The sequence below is a fragment of the Dendrobium catenatum genome, unplaced genomic scaffold (genome assembly GCF_001605985.2).
Source record: "Dendrobium catenatum unplaced genomic scaffold, ASM160598v2 fragScaff_scaffold_1684, whole genome shotgun sequence".
NCBI lineage: Eukaryota > Viridiplantae > Streptophyta > Magnoliopsida > Asparagales > Orchidaceae > Dendrobium > Dendrobium catenatum.
In genome coordinates this window covers 882,560-907,305 of record NW_021320146.1, presented here as the reverse complement: position 1 = coordinate 907,305, position 24,746 = coordinate 882,560, and the positions used below count along the sequence as shown (strand labels likewise).

The 24,746-nt window shown below is 33.4% G+C and overlaps 2 protein-coding genes across 3 annotated transcripts; both read right to left on the bottom strand.

The window, feature by feature from the left end:
• Nucleotides 1–1,282: 1,282 nt before the first annotated feature.
• LOC110103102 lies at nucleotides 1,283–14,882 on the bottom strand. Of its 2 annotated transcripts, none has more exons than XM_020831671.2 (2): nucleotides 14,563–14,882; nucleotides 1,283–2,028 (listed from the first exon to the last, which is right to left on the bottom strand). In XM_020831671.2, exons 1-2 carry the CDS (start codon nucleotides 14,758–14,760, stop codon nucleotides 1,657–1,659), a joined length of 570 nt encoding a protein of 189 aa, XP_020687330.1. In that variant the 5' UTR covers nucleotides 14,761–14,882; the 3' UTR covers nucleotides 1,283–1,656. The 2 variants fall into 2 exon arrangements, with proteins under 2 accessions (XP_020687330.1, XP_028557206.1); XM_028701373.1 differs by lacking the exon at nucleotides 14,563–14,882 and adding an exon at nucleotides 5,855–6,201.
• Nucleotides 14,883–19,056: 4,174 nt separating this feature from the next.
• Nucleotides 19,057–20,327, bottom strand: LOC110103101 (transcription factor MYB73). The gene has a single exon (XM_020831670.2). The coding sequence runs from the start codon at nucleotides 20,106–20,108 to the stop codon at nucleotides 19,332–19,334; it is 777 nt and encodes a 258-aa protein (XP_020687329.1). The 5' UTR covers nucleotides 20,109–20,327; the 3' UTR covers nucleotides 19,057–19,331.
• Between the last annotated feature and the right edge of the window lie 4,419 nt (nucleotides 20,328–24,746).

Below are 24,746 nucleotides of genomic sequence, written 5' to 3'. Positions count from 1 at the left end.
CACAACAGCCTTCTCGTATCAAGCCCAAGGCCCATCACTTCCATTCTTCCAATCCACCTTAAAACCTTCTTCTTCCAGCAGCCCAATTATCAAACAGCCCTACAACCACCTATGTTTCAAAACAAAACAATCCATTCCAATCCACCTTACAGCCCCACACTTCCCACTAGCAACTCAGCCCATCTTACTCCACCAAACGGCCCATATAAACCTACTATCTTCAGCCCACTAGCTTCACTAGCCCAACAATCCTCTTCCTTAATTCTCCCAACTTTCAATCAACTTCTAAAGCCTCAACCCACTCAAAACCCAATTCTTCCACCAAACGGCCCACATAAACCTATGAACAATCCACTAAACCCACTCAAATCCAAATTCCTCCACCAAGGGGCCCATGTCTCGCTATCTCTAAACCTTCATCTCATCTATCTATACTTGACAACTTGAGATACTTTTTATTATAGATAATTTTTTTTTTTGGGTAAACCATTATAGATAATTTGAGTGATATGTTTCTAAATGCCCATGTCTCGCTATCTCTAAACCTTCATCTCATCTATCTTTCTATACTTGACAACTTGAAATACTTTTTATTATAGATAATTTGAGTGATATGTTTCTAAATAATAATAATCTTCTTTATTTTCTAACTCTATAATAATTCTTTATATGTTAGATATATTTTTATAAATTCTATTATTTTTAAAAGTATTATGAATACTTTTTATTTTTACTATTAAGAATTAATAAATATCTTAAAATATTAATATTTATCTTTGAATTAATTATAAATATTTAAATATTTTCATATGAAATCTAGAAAAAAAATAATTTGACAAACACTAGTTATTAGGAAAGGGGGTTAATAAATATCTATAAACTAATTCAAGTCCCATCAAAGCCCTCTTAGGATTTATTTGGGATAACTGTAACATTTTATAAAATTGATTATAAAATTAATGGTGAAAAAATAACTATTTTATTATAAAAATCAAACTTTCATCATATAAAATTCTAAAAATCAATAAAAAATACATAAAAAAAAGTAAACAAATAAAATTATAATTACTATCTAAAAAAACAACCATAAAATTATCCCAAACTTATTCTTAAGATCTATTTGAGACAACTTCTCATCTTTTTACTTTTTCTCTATTTTAAGTTTTTCTTTTTTCTTTTAAAAAATTGTCAAGCAATAAATCTTCTATTTAAAAAAAAATAATTAAAATTGCTTTACTGTAAAAAAACTGTTCCAAATGAAGCCTAAATCCACAGCTAAATATGGCAATATAATATGCAAATATATTATTTGTAAAACTGATGAGAGTTTTCTCAGAGGAATAAGGCCACATTTGTTCTAGCAAACGCAAGAAGATAAGTCTCACAGATCATTTCAAAGGGACACTGAGCCATCATATCTAGTCATTAGAGCCTTCAGCATCCCCAACTCACAAACTACTTATTGGTTCACATGAATTATAGCAATAGAAGGCCTTTATAGACACGCTGCTACTTCATAAAAATTGCTAATAAACCTCAGAGAAAACTACATTAGCCTATTACACTGCTCAAGCACATCTCTGACTCTAAATATGGCCACTAGGATATATCAGATAACCAGCCAAAAGACAGATACAGTGATGAACACCAGTCGCCTTAGCCACACCAATACATAAAATGCTCATCCTTGCGATGATTACTAACGAGTCCGCCGCATTTGAGACAGACGAAGCTGCTCCCATCGGCGAACGCATCTAACATGATCTGCATTCTGCCACTCTGTGCAAGTATGGAAGTGTCACTTGCATCTTGCAACAAGGTTGGGTTAGTTGCATTTATCTGTTCCAGTGGGGGAGGTAGAACAGGATTCGGCGGCTGAGCTTCGGCAATCGCGCATTCTGCAAACACGGAGGCTAACTCGTCGGCGGCGGCGTCTGCTCGCACTCTGTTAATGTAAAGTTCTTGAGCACGGAGGAGGGTCTGGCGAACTGCCTGATCTCCTCCTGCAGATTTTATTGCCATCACCACCTGTTAATTTGTTCTCTAGAATCAGAACTAAGGAAGCATGGAAATCTTTTAGGAGTTACAAATGCTAATAATGGGTGTTAAAATTAGTGGTTCATAAAGTAAGTTCATGAAATTTGAAATAAAAGTAAATAAAATATCAACATTCCAAAATTGGAGTGGATTGGAGATGTTAGGAGTTGGTAATTGCTGTGATAAAAGTAAAGATAGTTGTTGCAGACTGCAAGTATTAGTACGTTTAATGACTGCAGTAAAGTAAATAAAGCATGCAAAAGATCAACTCACCAAGATAGGTTATGAACTGCAATGTTAGAGGGGATGGTAGGTGAAATAATATAAATTATTTTAAATTATTTTAATGGAGAAGCTCTCCACTACCACTGCTTGCCAAGCCAATAAAAACATACTTATTTTAAATTATTTTAAATAATGAAAACGAAAAGAAAATTTGAAAAAAAAAAAAACTTTTCAGAAACATAACATTCAAAATAAGCCAACTTGCAAAAACATTCCTCCAAGAAGTATTATGCCAATGAATGCCAACGCAAATATCAAATGGCTGGAAGAAGAAAAAAAGCTCAGAGAACAGAAGAGAAGAACATTTGAACCGCCTAGAACCGTAGATGAGAGTTCGAAAGTCCCAAAGCTTGCAATACTAAATTGATTTCTCCATAGGAGATATTTATAGGCAAGAAATGTTTTTTTTTAAAACAAGCTCAAAATCCGGAATATTTTCTTAATATCACCCATCCAATCTAGGGGTGTCAATTCGGGTCAACGGGTCGGGTTAGGGTCGAACCCGGAACTGACCCGGCACTATTCGGGTCAACCCGAACCAGACCCGGTTTTAAAAACTGGTCAGGTTTTCGGACTCAAACCCAACCCGATTCGGGTCCGGGTCAACCCGACCAGACACGAATGGCTCGGGGTTGACCCAAAATTGCTAGTTTTCGGATAAAAAATGGGGTCAATCTTCGATTTTTGGGTCAAAACGGGTTTTCGGGTTAAATAAGAGTTTTCGTGTCAATTTCAGGTTGCTGGGTCAACCTGAACCCGACCCAATTTTTAAAACGGGTTGATTTGTTAAACCCAAACCCGACCCGTTTTGGGTCCGGGTTGACCCGAAACCGGATTTTTCCGGGTCGGGTTCGGGTCGGGTTTCGGGTCGTGTCAAAAATTGACACCCCTAATCCAATCACATTTCTTCTCAAAATGAGAGAAAGAAGTCCTTGCTTAAAGCTTCCAACCAATGGAACTGACTAAAAGATTTATTCAAAACAGAGTATCTTATACAGGACAATATCATGGAAAATTATGTCAAAAGCAGCTATTTCTAATTGATTTTTAGGTAACAATTTTAAAGATGAAATTGGCCCAACCAAAATAGTCGTCTATCTTTCATTACGCTAACTCAAACCACCCAACTGATTTCACTAATGAAATCAACTAGCCAAACTAGTATGGCCTCATGATAGCAATAGTTTTAAGGCTAGTTATTTTTAAACTTCAGAGAGTTTGATAATCTTATCAGGTCAATCATTCATCACTGAAAGAACCACATTAATTTAGATTCGTTTGATTGGTCCTTTAATGAAATTTACAAATACTCTAATCATTCAAGACATGAAAATTATGACATGCATTTAGGCAACCCTTTTGAATTCCCATATAATTCTCTTTACCCTTCAATCCCTTGAATACATATCTTGATTTTTTACAAAAGCTGGCTAAATATCATCTTGAAGAAGAATAATTAATCCATAATTTTTGTACTAATTGTGCTCAATAAAATAATATACAGTCAATAATCCCCCATTTATAATAAAAAGGCGAAAGAAAATTTGGGGAAGGAAGAACTCTTATACTAAAAATAGTTTGAAAATTAAAACACATAAAAAATGATTTACAAATTAATGAATAAATTAAAACATGATAGCAAAAATAAATTTTGAAATTTTGAACATGATCAAATCATCTTCAAAAATGGGCAAGTGTCAGTACAACCTAATATTTGTCAAATTAAATCAACATTTAATATATTACAGAGACCAATTAGGTGAATTATGAGATTAAATGCCACCACAATATACATTGTTCACCCTTTTCTCATCAGCCAAAAGGAAGAAATATGCAGAAAAATTTTCTATTGATAATAAGGTGGTAGATAACATATAAGAAAAGATATATAAAAGATAAAAGGTACACGATTTTGCAAATAAAAGAGAAAATTTCATCTAGGAACTAAGAAATCTCATTGGCATACCCTTCCTAAGGTGACGACCTATGGTAATGTAGAAGTGAGGAACATCATTAGGAAGAAGAAGAGGAAATCACACCACATGAAAATATGAGTAGAAATAAAGTGCATTCTAAATAGTAAATAGATTTCCTTCATCGCTTCAACCAAGAATTTCTAATTAAATTTTCTCATTTCTCGAAGTTTAGTTTCAATAGGATTAAGTCTTGTACAGATTGAGGCACTTGAGATACAGGGAAGATCAAACCGACTAATTCTGCAGCATATTGCTACATCCCATCCCTAGCAAATCAAATTGTCTGGTTCCACTGTTTTGTTACTGATATATTATTGCATTTTGTGTCACAACTCACACATCCTGCATACCCCATAAAGCATCAAGCACGTTGACTTCCATCGCATACAAATCACAGATATTGCAAACACTTACATACTCTCATCTCACAAACAGCTTCCCAGAACTCATAAGCCAATATCAATTTCTTGTGCCTTGCAAACAACAACTCTTCTTTCGCATCTCGTGCAAATCACACACAGCCTTGCATCTAGCCTGCAATCTCTTGCATGCTCCTTCTCATCATCGCATCACTGCAACTTCCACCACTAGCCTCAATCTTGTCAGGCTTCTTACAAGCTTACTAGAAAATCCCAAATCCTTCGTTTAAATATATATCACTGAACAATCTATGATGTACCGACACGGACATGGCGACACGGACACAGCACGACACGGACACGAGACACAACATTTTTTAAAAATATAGGACACGAGTGCGGCGTGGACACGCCGTAATAAATTTTTAATATAATATACAAAAATTAATGTGACATTATATTAAAAATGACAAGCGATAATAAATTTCTCATGATAACTTGTTTAGCTTATAACATAAAGATGTTTAGTACAAAATGTCTAGTACAACCACAAAAATATAACATAAAATCATTTAATACAACATGAAAGTCTAACTACTCAATAGAGGGAATGATAGAATTAGATTCAAAGGTTGGTCTTTGGCCTTCAATATCATCATCATTAAATATCATTGCTTCCAACTCTAGTTCATCTAAAGAAAGATTTGCAACCTCCAATAATCCCATATCATCAAGGCACTCGAACCATCTCTAGCAACATCCCACGTCTTGTTATCACTTGTCATATAAAGTGGGATTTTCCTTGATAGAAGACGAAGATTTGTATGCACATAAACTAAATCTTCAGCTCGTTATGGAGTTATTTTATTGCTCTTCATTGATTGAATAAATGAGTATATGCTCCAATTTCTCTCACAATATGAAGAGGATGATACTTGACCAAGAAGTTTTATGAAAAACAAACGTAGCAAAAAAAAACCTACAATCTACAACCTAGGATTTGATTTAGGTAAAAACAAGAACAATTGCATATCAAATAAACTAGGGTTTGATTTTGGTATTTTTTTTCCAAAACCCAAAACAATCAAAGTAATTTCAAAAAAAAATAGCATGCTCTTGTGAACACAAATCCACATGATAAATGAGAAAAAATTGAGAGAAATGAAGAATGACAAAAAAAATCGAAATCTAACTTTCAGAAATTTTTTTCCAGGCGATGGCTCGGTCGGCAGCACGCAGAAGGAAGAATGAGAAATGGGACGGCCGGAAGCTCGCCTGCTCGGGACAGCCGGAAGCTGAAGGTGATGATGCGGGCTGGAGCCTGGAAGAATCTCGATCGGCTGTTCGTGAGTCGCGCTCCGCTGCCTCTATCTATCGCTCGAATGAACGCGGGATTAGGGCGGACTCGGGAATGAACCGGCATATTAGATGTGTTTTTCTTTTTTTTTTAATTTAAATTATGAAATAGCCGGACACGCTGTCCGACACGCGTGTCCGATTTAAATTTTTTTTTTAACCGGACACACCCAGAACATGTCGGACACGTGGCCGAGGCGTGTCGGAAGCGTGTCCGTGTCCGACACTGCATTGCCTCTTAAAACGAAGTTTCGGTGCATCATAGTGAAAAATAGGAGTCAATCTAGCTTGCTAATGATGCAGTCTTGTCTTCTTTGATCTCTGCAATAAGTTATGTTCCATGGATTCTTTGGAAGTCAGGCTTCCTCACCGCTGCTAGCGCCTCATTCTCATAAAAATTGCTCACTAATGGGGTCTTTCCCCATTTGCTTATTAAACCTACAGCTTGAATAATTAGCAAATGTTTTCAATACTTGTGACATATGAGACCCAACATACTGCATTGCCAATGTGCGACAAATGAAACCCAACGAGCTGCTAAATAATGTCACCGGATCCGCAACACTCGTACAAGTGGACATAAGTCGTTTACAGGCCCTTAAATATAAAACTTGCACATTTTCCAGATGATCATCACTAGTTACAGTTGAATATAGAACCCCCCCCCCCTCATGCATTGAGATACGCATTGATTCAGTCATATCATGCATATACACATTGCAAAATATAAAACACATTATGTGAAATGCATATTAAAGTAAATACCCGCATGAGTCCAGTCGAACGTGATTTATGCACACACACGTGACGTATGAGAATGCAGTGTTGGCCAACAATTGAACCTAACTTCGAGACAGATCCTTCTATGCGAATAAATAGAAGTCGACAAGGCTCAAACCGTCAAACAAATGTATCATTGCGACGACCGAAATTTTTGTTTTATATGTTCATATTAGGCCTTCAAGACCTAGTATAAGAAAAATTCACCAATAGCAGCATACAACCGACAACAAACCCGATCCTTTGTCATCAAGTTGACAAACTCGATAAGGCTCGACAGATAAAATAAAATTTCCCATAAAACCCCAATGATGGCCGTGTTGATAGAAAATCTCAATCAGAGGGGATCCTAAATATTTAAATATGCCTCTCAAATTCTCATAAAATTTCAAAATTTTAAAAATGTCAAAACCTAAAATATTCAAAATAAAAATAAAAACACCTAAACACTTTAAAAAAATACCCATCTACCCTCCACAACAGTTTTGCCGATGTGGACAAATTTGAAAATCACTTTAGCACACAAAGAGCAAATGTATGGTGAAGAATATCATTAAGATTCATTCTCAAATCATCTGTTGCCAGTAAGAACGTGGTATGTGTCCTCTAACCAGTGATTTTACTGCCAAATGACATCACAGATAAACGGTAATGACTGGGACCCTCTAACTGGGTGGTTTTGTCGTCAAATGATATCATTATATTATGATTATGGTTAAAGAACATATGTTCCTCATCGGCGTTAAATCCTTAAATAATAAATCAATAGGATATATTTGACAAGGCACAAAACCCTATGTTAGCTAAGGTAACTTCAAATTTGTCCCATTAGACAAATATTCACCCCAGGTCTATAAGGTACCATTGGACGAAGCAACTCACGGTTGTCGACAAGAATTCTTCGGTTAAGTTGGGTCAACTACCTCCTCTGACTAAGTAACTAAGGATCATGATGGCCCGGGACAACGAAACCATGGGATCTTAATCGGGTCTATCATCACCCACCATCATATGCTTTAAGAATCGGGTCTATCATCACTCCCTATCATATGATTTAAGTGCAAGATGGTAAATTTTTAATTTTAAATATTAAAATTTGAAATACCAAATCACGTTGTTACTATACGCCAGATACCATTTATCTGTTTGACAACTAGCCTTAATCAAAAGTTCTCTCTCGCTATCGGGAGGAGTAATTAACTATAGGGGCTTGCGCCTATAGGAAACTTGAACTCATATCATAAAGTCCTCGCAAGATGACGGCGAAATCTCCTGGTAATGTTTTATTAAAAACCCAGTCTATCTTCTAAAAATTTGTCTCAAAACCTACTCGTTAAAACTCTCCTCGATGACCCGAAAAAGAAATAAAGGAGCTACAGAGAGGCGGGAGTGCGAATTTTTGGAGTCCATAACAGTAAGATACAAATGAATGTTTCCTATAAAATAGAGCATATGAAAGCTAAAAATGGTATAAAGCAAGACTAGAGTATTACGATCCTATAAACTCTATTTGAATTTCAACTCTAACTTCATAATAATATTGTAATTTCTATTTGATACACTAATATTAGATCAATAACCATCAAAAAAGAATAAAATGGTAGGATACATATGGATATTGTTCATAAAATATAAAGCTAATGAAAGCCAAAAATAACATAAAGTGCAATTGAAAGTAAAAATTTATACTCAATTATATGGAATTGACTACCAAGATAATTTTGCTCCTTTTGTGAAAAATGAATACAATACATCTCATAATTTCTTTTGCAGACAATCTTGAATGATTCATGTTGGAGTATGATGTAAGAATGTTCTCCTACATGAGAATATTAAAAAAAAAAAGTCTACATGCATCCACCATCTAGATTTAATAATCATTTCACAATAAACAAAATGCACAAATTAAAGAACGATTTATATGGCCTTAAATAATCTCTGAGAGCATGATTTGACAAATTTACAAAAGAAACAATCAAGGCTTTGGAAGAAAAAAATTGCAATATAAATCGAGAATCAAATCCTAAAATAAAATGCTAAATGATGCATTGACACAAACATGACGTCACAAACAAGAAACAAACATAAGATGAATTAACTATTGAAAATATGAGACACGAATAAAGGTTAGACATCATATTATTATTTAATATTTTAAAAATAATTTAGAGAAATTAAATAAGCATAATATTAAGAATAATTAAGAAATAATAACTACTTAATAAGAATTTGTGATTAAAATTATTAATATTAGGATGTCGAGAGTTGAGCATCGATGTTGAAATGACGACCATTAATGTTGAAACAAATTTGGATAAAAATGAGATACCGAGATAACATGGTGGCGTGATTGTAAGTGTAGAAATTGTTGGCATTAAGTGCCAATGTCAAGCAGCATTAGACTTTGATATTGAGGTGATTTTGATACATTGATATTGTGACGACTTTTGACATCAATGTTGAAATGACATATGGCATTATTATGAAATCTTAGCCACAAGCCACCAGAGACATGAATATGAAAATATTCGGAGCATGGGTAATTCAGTTCAGGAGATCGATTTGAGGCTATGGAGAGGAAATAAGAAATTTTTTTAATAAGTAAAAGTTTGAAATACAAAAATTATATTTTAAAAAAATTCATAAAATATTAAAGAAACATGTATCCAATTTATTTTTAATTTTTTTTAATCTGACAAATCTTCAGCATGTCCACACTACACACTTGTTGGACGCAGTGTCGTGTCTGATATTTGAAGAGAAGTGTTGGTGTATCATAAGATAAAATGCATGTTAAAAATAAAATACCACATATTCTCCACCACCATTACTACTTAAACTTCATTCATAAGAATAATCGTCATCCCAAATTGAATTTTGAAATGTAAATAAATCATGAGATGTGGATCTTGTGAAACTTCAAATCTTAATGAACTTTCTTGCAACATCTAGCCCTTTTTATTGAAAATTTTCTTTTAATAATCTTTCTCGTAACATCTAGCCCTTTTTAATGGAAAATTTTCATTTAGAGGTTTCATATAAACTTGGTACATACTTATCTCAATATCTTCTTGTAATTATGTCCACAAAAATTGGCCTAACATCCACCCTCTATATAAAATAAATAGAACAAGAGGAAATGCAACCTCCAATATAAACAATGGTTAAATCCAATAACTAATTAAGTATGAGCTTAGAGATTAAAGTTTGAGTATAAATAGTCTCATAATAAGGATCAGTCAACATAAGGAGCTAGGTTAGTTTCAAAAAATGGAGTTTCCTGAGCATAATAAATCACAAAAATGTGAAAAATAACCTCAATAGAAAATGAATAAAGCGTAACAACAATATACCCATCAGGAGCAACTAAACGATCAATTTCCTCAAACAAATGATGTATTGAACTTCAAATATCAAGATCCAATCCCAATACTTGAGGGGCTGAATTTATGTGATACAAATTGGATTCAAAGGGATTCTCAAGCAATGCACGGCTAAGATTTTTTTATATTGATACTATCGATCATCTTAATAAGGGAGCTTTCTATGTGTACCATTAATTTGAAGGCTTGCCTTTAACTTATATTTTTTTTTTACCACTACAAAGATAAATGATGCTTATTGAAGATATTTAAAAAGTTTATTTGATTCCAAAGTTCGGTTGAAGGCTTAAGCTTACACAGGGTAGATCAGTGGATTTCAATGACAGTCATTATATGATTCACTTGAGCGAAGTTCAAATGTACCATCAAAGAAAAAAGCATATTTAGATTTAATACAAGGTTAAAGATGGTGAGATTTTAATTCAAAAGATTTATATCTAGCACAAACTTCTAGGCCTGCTTACCGATGTGATCCCCATTTCTCAAGTCCACGCATTGCCTGGACTTGAACAGCTGGTGCAACTACTCAAGGCTTTGTTTATGGAGATTTTTATAATTTGAGCAAGATTAATTAATCACTTTGATCTTTAATATTATAGAGTTTGATATAAAAAATTTTAGTAATTATGTTAAAATCTCTTGGATTTTTGGCATAAAACTTATTTAGCCCCACTTTCATCCAGGTTTTCTATTAGCTAGGCTTCTCAAAAGAGAAGCAGAGTGGCTTTCTTCTCCTAGTCAAATGAATCAAAAAGCAAGGCTCCTGAGACATCAAAATGAAAGGAGATCAAACAAGAAAGAGTGATGGTGGGAGAGTAAAGGAGGAGAGAAAGCTTGAGAACATATCACATAGATTGTGAGATCTCTTTTATAAGCTAATTTTTTTCTCTTGGACATATACTGATAGAGGAACTTCTCTCCTATTTCTCGTTCCCTTTAATGATTGCAGTGAGATATTTGTCACTATCCTCTTGTTCTACTTAAGTAAAAAAAAATTAATATATATTTTAGTACTCCACTTGTTTTGTACTTCTTCAACATTCTATTAGTGCACCATTTTAAGGGGGAAATTTCTTTTAGATCAAAAAAGTTCAAGTTACTATTCAAAGGCTTAGGCGTTACTCATGTAAAAACTATTTATTCATTAATGAAACCGAATGTGTGCTGGAGGGGGGAAGGGCCATTTTAACAAGAATCCAACTAGCATTATAGAATTAGTTGGAGTGTTGAGAATTTGAGTTTGAAATTTGTGAACAGATACTTAGGTGAGGTTTAAGTTAAATTTAAATATGGGAATTATTTTGGACAGTAGAAAATTTTGAGGAGCTATTAGAGATTTGTGTAATACATAAATAAATTATAAAAATAAGATTAAGAAATTCATAAAATCTTAATGTAACTCCAATTCAATATGAGAAAATGTAGAAGAATTAAAACTCATAATTCTAATACTAATTTGTTGCAAGACAATGATAAAAAGTTTAGAAGAAAATGATAAAGAAGATGAAAAATAGTTTGGGATGCATCATAAATGAAACTAATTGGTTAGTTTAGAAGAAAAAGTAACCTCAAGCTATAAGCATGAACAAGAACAACATATATTGTTAGAGTTTAATGTCATGAACTTAATCAAAGATGAAATTACTTAAATAGATGAAGACAAGTTTTTTCATCTAATCAAAATCTTATTAAAGCCTACAAAATTGGATTACATTACTAAGAATACTATTCCATAAATGGACATGGTAGTATTGAGGAATGAGGATACAATTGAATTAAAAATTGTTAACAAAATAGTAACAAATTATTGAACTTGAAGAAACTAAAAATGACTATTTAGTCCAAAAGACATAAAATGACATAGAAAGCCAAGAAATTTGTTTAATTAACATTAAGTCGTATGGAAAACAAAAAAAAGTAACGGAAGATTTTCCAAGGTATGCTGCAATAAACATGCCAAGTGCATTTGCAATTTAGGCGACTACAAAGCATGGTAACAATACAACCAACAAGTTACTAGTTAGAGAGAGAGAGAGAGAGAGAGAGAGAGAGAGAGAGATGGACTAAGAAAGATGCAAGAAATAAAGTGACTATTCTAATAATCCATCTTGATATGTGTAGTGATGTCATGTCTATTAGGATTATTAATGGATGAGCACCTATTCATACATATCATGTTCTCATTATTTTGCAAGTCCTTTGATGCTTAGGCATGGACAACTTACAGTGTTTCCAACTCCCAAATGGTCATTGAAGTATTCGCATGAGCTCACTTCTGACCTAGTACTTCCCATTGACAATCACGGTGAGCAATCATGTGATGCAAAAGTAGGTATGAATGACACTTACATATAAAAAAACTATCAAAAAGTATGTTCATAAAGAGGATAGGAATGATTTTTTCTAATTCTCAGTAAGACAAAGCTTCATTGTACCAAGTAAAACCTAAGGTAACGAGAAAATGGGCTCAATTTGAATATTAAAATGTACACAATTGATTCAAATTTAAAGGTACACTCTGATTGCAATAGATACTTGTATCAAGAAAATATGAAGATAAATTAACCAACAAGATATAGAATTGTTAGCATTATCTATATAAAAGCAATGCCATGCAAATAATTAAACATTTCGATGGAAAAAGATCTAAAACCTTTTCTTAAATTGTGGGTCTAACACCTACTTTCAACTTTTTTGCTCTACAAATGGTGTGTTCTATCCTAACCTTCCCCTATTGAGGATTGCTCCTTCTGACCATGCAGGCAACTACTCTAACAGATGCAACCGAGCATTACTATTAGGGGTGTCAATATTGGACACAACCCGAAAACCCAACTCGAACCCGACACGAAAATTTTGGGTTCGGATCTTGATTTTCAACCCATTTGGAATTCCGGGTCGGGTTCAGGTTGACTCAGAAACCCGGTTTTGACATTGCATCCAGCCAGCTTCCGAACAAAGAAGCGCACGAAAGGGAGAAAGGAAAGTTTAACCTTCACAGCGAGCGAACTCCCGTCATTGATTCCGATCAAATGTTGTAACTTCCAATTCCGAGTGGAAGGGAACGTTGTCCAAGGAGCGAAGTCAAACAACTAGAAGAAGCGCACAAAAGGGAGAAAGTTTCCTTCACAGCGAGCAAACTCCCATCGTTGCTTCCGATCAAAATGTTGTAAATTTTGATTCCTACTGGAAGGGAACGTCGTTGAAGGACTGAACTATTCGGGTCGGGTTCGGGTTGACCTGAACAATGTCAGGTCAATTTTGGGTTGGACCCGAACCCGACCCGTGACCCGATTTTGACAACCCTAATTACTAGCAAAGTTAGTTGCACATGGGTCAACGAAGTTTCACCATGTGCATGAAGCAATATTCTTAACAAAAAGCAATAGAACTTTTTATCTAACAAAAGATTCAATACTAGAAGAAGGTGTCGCAATAGGAAGAAAAATATTGTAGGAACTAGTCATTAGTATCATATTGATCACTTTATAAAAGCATAACCTAGATTAGCATACATAATTGCTATTAATGGTTGTAACTCTCCAAAACTCATGAGAGAATGCGACTCCTTAATATGCGGGTCGCGATCAGATTTAAAAATCATGAAATTTTGCAGCATACATAATTGCTATTAATGGTTGTAACTCTCCAAAACTCATGAGAGAATGCAACTCCTTAATATGCGGGTCGGGATCAGATTTAAAAATCATGAAATTGTGCAGCATACATAATTGCTATTAATGGTTGTAACTCTCCAAAACTCATGAGAGAATGCGACTCCTTAATTCATGAAAGGAAGCAACTTTCCATATTAATATTTTTTTATGAAAAGGTCTATGCTTATAAATAGAATCATGATTTCAATCATAAGGATAATATTACAATTCATTATAAATCTATAAACCTCCCTTCTTTACACTTCCTCTAGCCAATTTTTTTATGCTGCAGAAATTCTTCATTTTCTTTTAGCCATTCGCTAGCGAGAAGATTCATAAATATCACTCATGAAATGTGAAGAATCGGAGTGTTTCATATTAGGAGCAAAGATACCATGAAATTCCCTAGAAACTATGCAATTTCCTTAAGGACAACATCGAAGTTCCATAACTCAGTCCAGCAGGCTTATCCTTTTTCACTTAATTAGATACATCCTTGCTACTTGCTACTTGCTTAAAATTGAATATCAGATTCTATATATATATTTAATTTTACATCAACAAAAAAGCATCAAGTCTCACTTATACCAACTAAATGTGCTTCTATCAATCAAATTGTGAAAAATCAATACCAAGCTTCGAGGAAATTTCCATGATCAAGCTCATGAGCTAATGAAATAAAAAATTAAAAAGCGGCGTAGATAGGTTTTCTGGCCCGACGCAACCTTACCGCCTGTAGAGCAAGAGAAGGCTTGCCCTGGGTTACTAGCTGCCGTGCCAAATCAAGAAGAGGCCAACCATTCTCACAGCCAGCGGGCACCGGGAATTGCTCGGCCTCACAGCCGGCCGCCGTTGCCACCGGCAAGGGTTCACTGCCCTCCGCAGGATGACGAGCACCAAGGCCATCGTCGATGTTCATAGATTCCATCGCCGGTTCGGGCTCTCCCTTAGATCACAAAAGGTTTGTCGCCACGAACTCGCCTCTCCCGTCGATTCTCGAACCCTCCTTTTAAAAGACGCGATGCTTCTAGCAGCTTCTAGTAAGCTCGCCTTCCCCTCTCTTACAGCTCGCCTCTTCCCTAAACCTGATTCGTATGTTCATTTTGGTCTGTTGTTTAGGAGCTAAGGTTATCAATAAGAGATTTTAGATTCGAGTATTATGTATGTGATGTGTGTGTGAATTTGACTTAATTCGCCTAAATGTCAAAATAATAATAATTTATGTCCGGGTTCGGAGACTTGCGAAACTGTCTTAAATCAAAAGGTGCCGGGTTCAAAAAATTGTTGGACATATGGACTAAGGTTTAGTTTGGGACACTTTGACTTTTTGAATAAATTTGTTAGTTCAAAAAAAATTTTGAAATTAAAAATTACTTTAGAAATCACTAAAAATGTTGTCCCAAATAAAATCTAGATGTATTCTGATTCGCATTTTACATTTTGAGAATATTAAAATTTAAGCTAGATTTTGATTAACTTTAAATTTTAAAATTAATGATTATTATTTGTGTTTCAACTAAAGGAGTGGAATTTTAATTAAATGAGTTGAATTGATTAAAAAACATAATCTTAATAATAAATATGTTAAATAGTTTGGATTCTAATTTGGTATGTTTGGGTTGAACATTGACACATAAAATAAAATAATATGATTGCATCAAGTATGTTCGGGTCAAAATAAATTTTAGTTAGACTTGAACACAACCGATCGTAGTTTTGAAAAATTGTCTTATTGCTAGTCAAATCAATTTAGATTAAAAAAAAAAAAGAATTTAGCCATTAAGATTGATACGTTATCAAAAAAAATATCTTGATCGGACACAAATTTCGATGCAAAATCAAGTTGGAAACTTCCGAAATTAAAATTGGAACCATCTGAACTTCGATTTCAGCAAACTTACAGTCAAACTGAACGTCTCGGAAATACGAACCCAACAGCACCAATTTTGACTCAATCCAAGCCCAAATGAGATCAAATCAAGGACCTGAAACGTTGTTGGAAGATTCGAACCACAATTTGGATCACCAAACGGTTTCCAAACATTATATGCTTATAGTCGAATCGATCTGCTCGATGAGATGAATCCAACAAGTCAAAGATCTATGAATTCCTACATCATTAAGACCTTCAAATGTCTGACGAACGGTCCACGATCAAGGTGATAGTCTTTCATACTTGTTGATGACCATCACTCAAACGATTAATCATTCTGTGCAGGCGTCAAACGCTGTCCAGAGATCAATCAAAATGCGTCGCGTCACCCCTTTGCTTGGTACTGCTCGATATCGTTCGGTACTACGGCTCGGTACCGCTGACGTGATGCATTATGGTTCGTCTCTGGATGACATTCTGTGTCCGACCTCCACACAGAGTAATTTCTCCAATTGATGACACATTGTAGATTCTAATTTTTTTTCCTATGAAAAAATCGTGCTACGTATATTTTGGCTTTAGTTGAGATAAATTTAGACAACTATTTTTTCCTACTTTTTAAAAGATTTTTTTACTAAAAAAATAACTTTACAATACAGTAAGAAAATAATCACAAATGATGCTTTAGTCCGTAGTGTTTACAGTTATTTTACTATGATATATGATGATCATCATCATTCATGCACATGATAGTGATGTCACACTGTGATTTCTATTTTTTTCCCTATTAAGAAATGTGCTACATATATTTAGTTGGGAGGGTTTACAGTTATTTCACTAAGAACTTTTTAAATTTTTGTTATATTTTTTAGCCATAATTTTTTTTCTATATAAATAAAAGGGTGCCCATCTTATATTGCATAAGACTGATTTGAGTTGTATTTTCTTTGCAATTAAACAATGATGATAAATGCAACAATTATTTTTTATTTTATTTTATTATTATTTTCTTTTTTTTATTTTTTTATTATTTTTTAATGATAAATACAACAATTATAAAATACTATAGATGTTTAATAATTAGGGACTCGGATTTTATTTGGGACAATTTTCTTACTACTTAAAACAAATTTTTAGTAAAAAGAATTTAAATTTTATATTAAAAAGCTGTTTTACGAACGCAAAAAAAGAGTCTATGTCCCAAAGATATCCTCAATCTCTTAATCAGGTGGACATGCTCAATCGATGAAGTAATTAGGTGTTAACAATATATAGCTAATACAAATGCAAAAAGATTAGGTTTAAGAACATATACTAGACTTGTGCTAATGAATGCTGATTTCTTGCATAAAATCATTAAGCATGAAACTTAACTAGGTTGTCTTTAATTATATGGCTAATTATTGTTAACTAACTACAATTAATTACTATTATTTAGTGCTTGCAAGTTACTTAATTGTCAGATTAGAGTCTTATTTGGTGACTTTATTATAGGAGATATATTGATCATGAAGCATACATAGGCTTGGACAATGAATGGAGATAGGAGAGAGTTTATACTTTTCTATTTTTCTATTAGTCGTCTGACGCACTAAGGTTTTATTTGGGATAGCTTCTAAAGTAAATTTTATTAGTTTTAAGAAAATTATTATATTAAAAAATTATTTTAAGAAGTAGTAATAAAGTTGTCTTAGATATAGCGAGAGAGTTTCTAAATTCTATTATTTTTAGCTCCGTAGTTTTCATACATTGTTTATTTGAAAAATGTTAATAATTTTAAAAACTTTTGCTTTATTGGAACAACTTTTTTTATTGCGTTTTCGAAAAATACTTTTTAGTATATATATATTAGATATTTTTTACAAGAAAGCTTCTTTTAAAAGCATTAAAAAATTAATTAGTATTCGTTTGGGATAATTTTTACTGTTTTCTAATATATATTTTTTTAATTTAAGATATTTTGTACTGAAAAATTGCTTTAAAAATAGTAAAGAAACTGTCCCAAATAAGACCTTAATATGTTAAAAGGATATTTAATAAGAGCTATTTAGAAAATTTATTGCCCGTGTTTTAAAATTGTGGTATTTAAGCTCTTAATTTTTTTTTATTGCTATAAAATGTGTGTTTTGTTTGGCTTTCATCATGACCATATACGTTCATTGCCTCAAATTGAAAAAAAATATATTTTGAAATTGAGGTTAATATTTGATAAAATGGAAATCAAATGTAACAAAATAGTAATTTTTATTTGCTTGATGATATTAAAAATACTAAAATTTCTCTCTTTATTTATTTTCTCTCCATGAATCAATAATAATAAATTTAAGCTTCGATTGAGACGGATTATTTATTATTTTATAAAGTTAGTAGAGAAATTAATTTTTTTTAAATTATTATATAAAGCAACTTTTTAATACAATTTTTTTTTGAAAATGATAAAAAAATAATAATTAAATAAAAATGACCATTACAATCTGAAAAAATAAAACAATATAAAAATTTTCATAAACAAAACCTAAATTACATTCTCTCATAATTAAAAAATAATTAGAGACTCTACCCTCAAATCAACCCAACCATCCCAAGTCAAAGTTGGCCTAATTCTCATAATTTGATAATACCCATCACCAATAAAATCTTTGATCAATGAGACTATACATCATCTTATAATTCTTGATGCGACCAATTCAACCAATTTGATGTCGCTCAATGGCCTACGACTTCGTCCAATTCCCTCTCCTCTATGTATGACAGAGTCTATAGAAATCCTTTTTGTTTTTAAACATTTAGATCAATTTAAGGCAAATTCATATGCATCATATACCCAAGACTCGAACTAATCACCTCTTGGTTAGAAAAAATTATTCTATCCGGACAGCGTACCGAGGGTACCGAGCGATACCGCGGTCGGTATCGAGCATGGTACCGAGCGCCCAGTGATGTGGCGCTTTTTTATTGATCTCTTTCGGTGTCCGGAAGGAATAATCACTCCTTAGTAGCTAAAACTTCTATAATTGCATAGTTTATAAAAATCCTAAACTAGCAAGTTGATCCAAACCAACCCAAGAAATTTGAGCCCACATTGAGTTTTAATTCATACATTTTAATAATCTTTTTTGAATATTGACAATGATACAATCATTTTATTTATAAATTTACATCGTTTAAATTTAAATTAATTTTCAAAATGAATTTTATAATTTAATTTTCTTTAAGCACTTCAAAACATAAGAGTAGCTTAATCATAAGGAATATTTATGTTTTATTTGGGATGACTTTCTCACTGTGTTTTTAATAAGATTTTTAAAAAATTGATAAAAAATAGTAAGAAAATCGTCCCAAACGAAACTTTAATATGTGAGAAATAATTTAATTGGTACACTAAAAATAGAGCCCAAGAAATGATTTTGAAGATGAAAAATCGTGCTAGGAAATTACGAAACATGTGTAGAGCAAAAAAAGATATATTGACAAAGAAAGGTTTTATCTTCTGTTCTTCTCTGCAATTCTGATTTACCGTTGCATCCGAATCTACGTCTAGGGTTTCCTACAACTCTTCTTCCTTCCTAATTGATTCTGGATATCCCGATCCTCTTCAGGACACTGCTTAGCACGCTCTCCTGCGGCTATGGCGGCGGCGGCGTAGGCGGCGTAGGTGGAGTAGGAGGAGGAGGAGGAGGTATCATTCCCTGGTGCTCCAGCCCGCTCATGTAATTCTGCACCTCCTGGTGGATCACCTCCTGCATGGCTTCCAGGAACTCGGGGCTGAAAGGGAAAGCCACCGCGGGTGGCAGTTTCTCCTCCGGCGTTGTCGTCCTCGCAGCTAATGTGGTAGCTGACGGCGAAGCTAGAAATTGAGGGTCGCTGTGTTTCTGGTTAACGGCGGATTGGTACTTATCACTAGACGATCCCGGGGGTGATAGGGTGAGCGATGTAAACGGATCGTGGCGATTCGGACTCCTAGTGTTAGAATCTGTTTCTGGACTATTCGGACGTTTGATCAGCCTACAATCTTCGAAAGCCCCCGTCATTCTTTCCTCCGAAGCCGACGCGACGGCGGCAACGGCGGCTTGCTTGCGCTTGAGGGTTGAGTTCCAGTGATTTTTTATGTTGTTATCAGTGCGGCCGGGTAGGAGTCGAGATATGGTTGCCCACTTGTTACCAAAGCGGTGGTGCGCGCTAACGATAATCTCGTCTTCCTCCGGCGTGAAGGGGCGATGCTCCACCTTCGGTGAAAGCTGATTACACCATCGCAACCGGCACGATTTCCCCGATCTTCCAGGAATCGATTGGCTTATCAAAGACCAATTCTTCGGCCCATGCTTCTCCACCAGCGTCTGTAACATTTCGTCTTCGTCCGGTGTCCATGGCCCCTTGATCGGATCCACGTCGTTAGCCGCCATGATCAGTCGTCCAAAGCTCTCTTAGTTTCACTAACCCTAACCCTAATCCCTTAAAATGCCGCCCAAATCAACGTCAATGCGGGAGCATGGGAGAGTACTGCGGTGTAGAGAGGAGACAGGGAGGAGTTGGGAGTATATGAAGGTGTTGACTGGGGATAGCCAGTTCGCTGCAGAGATGCGATGGGATCTCACCGGCTACTTCAGGTCAGACAAACGCTCGGATACAGCTGTCATAAACTCCACGTGTCGGACGTTTCCAACGGTGATTCATTCCGGTCCTTTTCTACCCAGTTTCCCTGTGGATTGTGGGCCCCACGGATTCGAACGCACGAGTTAACTAATTCTATTTATTATGCCTCGTGTGTTTTTCGGTAGGGTGAATTTGATTTAAAATTTAAAATTTTTATTAGATGTGAATTAATTTAATTGACTAAGAATTTAAGTATTATTTTAAAGATCCTATGATAAAATCTCAATCATATTATATTTCTTTTTTAATATTTAATTTTTAAAAAATAATTAATAAATTTTAAAAAGAAAAAAATTAAAAATATTTGATTTTGACTATTAAATATTGATATAATATATCATTTATTTTTAATAATTTAAATCATGAGAGAGATAAATTCCTAAATGTATTCATTTATTTGGTGAGATCTAATAAATTTTGGATTAATTGATAAAAAAATTGAAATAAGATTCATTAATAATAGGATTTAAAATTAAAAAAAATATTTTTTGATGAGATTTAAGCTAAACCTTGTTTATACTTTGCATAAAATATTATAGCCAACTACCTTGAGATCATTTGTAGTATGCTAACTATTTTGGAAGTCATATGACCAATAGTTGCATACTTATAAGTTATGTGAGGTGGAGCAAACATCTTTGATGAAATCTATGAGATATGAGTTATCTGTTATATCCGTTATTTGAAATTCAATTAAATTTTTTGTTAATGATCATTAATTTTAAGTTAATTAATAATTATAAGTTTTAGCATGTTGAATGAGACAGAAAGTAATCAAGATTTGGGTTTAAGAAATGAAAATCTAATGTTTGGAAATTTGTTATGCATGCAACGTGGTGTTGGTGGCGCCCTGGCATTGAGCTTACGAATTTTTGGACAAAAAATTAGGTTTGGGTTTGTGCCTCAACGTCAGGTCTCAAGTGAGTATATTCTAGAAAAATCTAAAGATTTTTTGTGAGTGCAGCTAGGGGTGTCAATATTTGACACGACACGAAAATCCGACCCGGACCCGACCCGGAAAATTCGGGTTGAACCCGACCCCGCTGCCCGCTGCCGCCGGACGCTGCTGCCGCGCTGAAGCTGATCCCGACCTTGCCGTGTCCGCGGGTCGGGTTCGGGTCCGATAAATCGACCCGTTTGTAAAAACAGGTCGGGTTCGGGTTGACCCAAATAATGCCGGGTCATTTCCGGATTCGACCCGAACCCGACCCGTGACCCGAAATTGACACCCCTAAGTGCAGCGATGCGGGGAAAGCGAGCATCGTGGTGCTAAGTCAAAATTAATGGATTTCAAATAATAAAATATTTAAAACCATTTGGCCATTTATTCCACCTCAACCTTACAAGAGAATGAAGGAGAAGAAGAAGATGAGAGGAGAAGAAAAAAAAAGGGGAGATAGGGAATTCAGAGGCCAAAGCTCTTGAATTGTCCGTCAGAATGTCAGAACCAGAAATTTCTTTCAGCTAATGCCTAAATTTATTTATTTTTAATTTTTCTCAACTCTTTTTATGCAAGCTTGGGACCGACATAGACAATTTTATTTTATTTTTTCAATTTATTATTTAGACAAATAAAATATTAAATATAAAATAATAAAAAACTTGTAGTTTATAATATCTGCTATTCATATTATGAAAGAGTTGAATAACTACTTCATTATCAATATAATCTTTTATTTCTTTTTTAGTATTAGTGATCAATATATCATTTAGCCATTGATCTCCTATTCTATTAATATATCATTCAGAGGCCAAAGCTCTTGAATTGTCTGTTAGAAGCTCTTGGGTCCGGCATAAACAATTTTAATTTTTTTCAATTTGTTATTTAGACAAATAAAATATTAAGTGTAAAATAATAAAAAACTTGCAGTTTATAATATTTGCTATTCATATTCTGAAAGAGTTAGAATGACTACTTCATTATCAATATAATATATTATCTTTTTTTTAGTATAAGCAATTAATATATCATTTAGTCATTGATCTCCTATTCTATTTTACAGCCAAATTTTCATAATATTCATAATGAAAAATGCTCTTTCGACTTCTGTCATTGCAATGAGTAATACTAATGTCAATTTTAATAGTCTCAAAACAAGAGGATATAGAACATCTTTCTTTCTTTGGATCATTTTCTCAGCTAGACATCTTATATCTTTTAATAAAGAAAATTGTTCATTAGATTGCATGTCCATAATATAAGCGTCCAACAAATTTTCAAGAATCGTCAGCTTAGGAGGAGTAAAATTAGTTGGATAAAACTATGTCATTCTAAACAACTTTTCTTTATTGAATGCATATAATAAAATATTAGGATTCAAACATACAATAGATAAAAGTAACTTAGTATTTGCTTTTATAAAATAATTATTCAGCTCTTGAAGTTACATATCAATGACTGTGTAGAAAATGTCAACCAAAAAATGTTATAAATTTATTATGTCTTGAGCTTTGCAACAAGGATGTCCATGAGTAACCTGTTTATCATCCATGTGTGGAATTTTATTTTCTACTGCTCATAAAATGAAGTTCTATTGATGATGAAATTTGCCCACTTATTATCTCTTATAACTTATAGTCTTGTTTTAGATATCTAAACAAAAAATATAGCCTTTGTAATGTCTTATTCTCTTTTATACAAAGCTTATGATAGTTTAACAATGATACTAAGTATATCTTTCATCAAATGTAGGCAAAAAGAAAATTCAAAAGTTTGTAATGGTTTCAATAATGTGTATATATGTCTCATCTCTTTGTTCAAAGCTTACACCATCTTTCAAAATAAATTTTAAAATATAAATTGAGGATCAGAGAACATTGTTATCAACATTAAAATTGATTCATAATGTAAACCCTATCGTGTATTACTTGCACGCCTTAGGGTTATTTATTGATTCAACCCTTGCCCTGTTATAAGTTATCCACTCTGTAATTCATTTAATTTCTTCTCTCGTTGTATATCTCAAAGTTAGTCATGACGCTAATATAAAACACCAATGATATTCATCACATTTAAAATTATGGTAAATAATAAAATAATTTGAACAAGATTTTTTGGAACATATACCAATGTTAATTGAAATTAATGTTACAAATAATGAATGTAATGTGTTGATTTATTTTCATTCAGAAATGGAGCCCTCAGGGCATTAAACTCTCCTCTCATATTACTAGCACTATTATAATTTTGACCATGCATTCTTGAAACGTTTAATCCATAAGTTGAAATGAGTTGTTCGATAAAAATTTTGAGACATTTGAGTGTTGAATCTGGAAATGAGCAATGCCCAAAAAATGTTCATTTATTTGACCCTTTTATTAACAAATCGTAATACATGTTTCATTTATTATTTTGCATATATTTTACGTGATTCATCAACTAAAATTAAGGAAAAAACTATTACTAATTTTCTTAGTTATGAAGTTGGTAATTGTGATTGACATAGCCCTTGTGATATCTTTCTGAATATTATGCGCAATTTATCTTAACTTTTTGGAGGCATTCTTCTACACCACATCTTTTATATCTTTGTTATGTTCAATAAAAAAAAAACTAGTTCAAGAAGTTGTCTTGATTTTTTTATTTATTATGTTCACAAAAAGTCAATATTTATCTTAAAAGAAATCTTATGCGATCAACGAAACTATTCAGTCGCAAACGATATGCAATTGTAGCTCAATTTGATTGCTTTTGGAAGAAAAAAACTAATATGTTAATTTATTTTATTAAATCCTCACAACTTCGTCATACATTATTATGAACAATATTTTGGCTTCCCATATAAAGGCCAAATCTATTTGATTTTTTTTTTCAATTTGAAAATTTATTTTTATTAAATGACTCATCATCTTTGCTGCCTCTACTGGATGTGAAGACTTGAAAACTAGTTTCAAAGAAAAGATGAAAAAAGACTTTGATATGACTGACTGCGTTCATATGACCTTCTTTTTTAGGATCCAAATATTAAGTATAGAGGAAGGATTCTTTATTACTCAAGAATCATATGCTAAATAAATCATGAAGAAATTTGGGATGAATGGATGCAATCCAGTATCTACTCTGATAAAAGCTGGAGTAAGATTATCAAGACATGATGATGAAAATCTAATTGATCCAACCTACTACAAGTGTCTCATTGGAAATCTTATATATTTAACATGCACTCGTCCAGATATACCATATGTAGTTGGAGTGGTAAGCACGTGTATGGAAACTCTAACAGAAAATCATTTGAATGTTGCTAAAAGAATCTTAAGGTATGTTAAAGGAACTATTTATTTTGGGCTAAATTATAAGAATTGTGATGATTTTTTCTTAAGAGAATTCTATGATACTAACTAGAGTAATGATGTTAATGAAAGAGAAAACACAACTGGGTTCATCTACT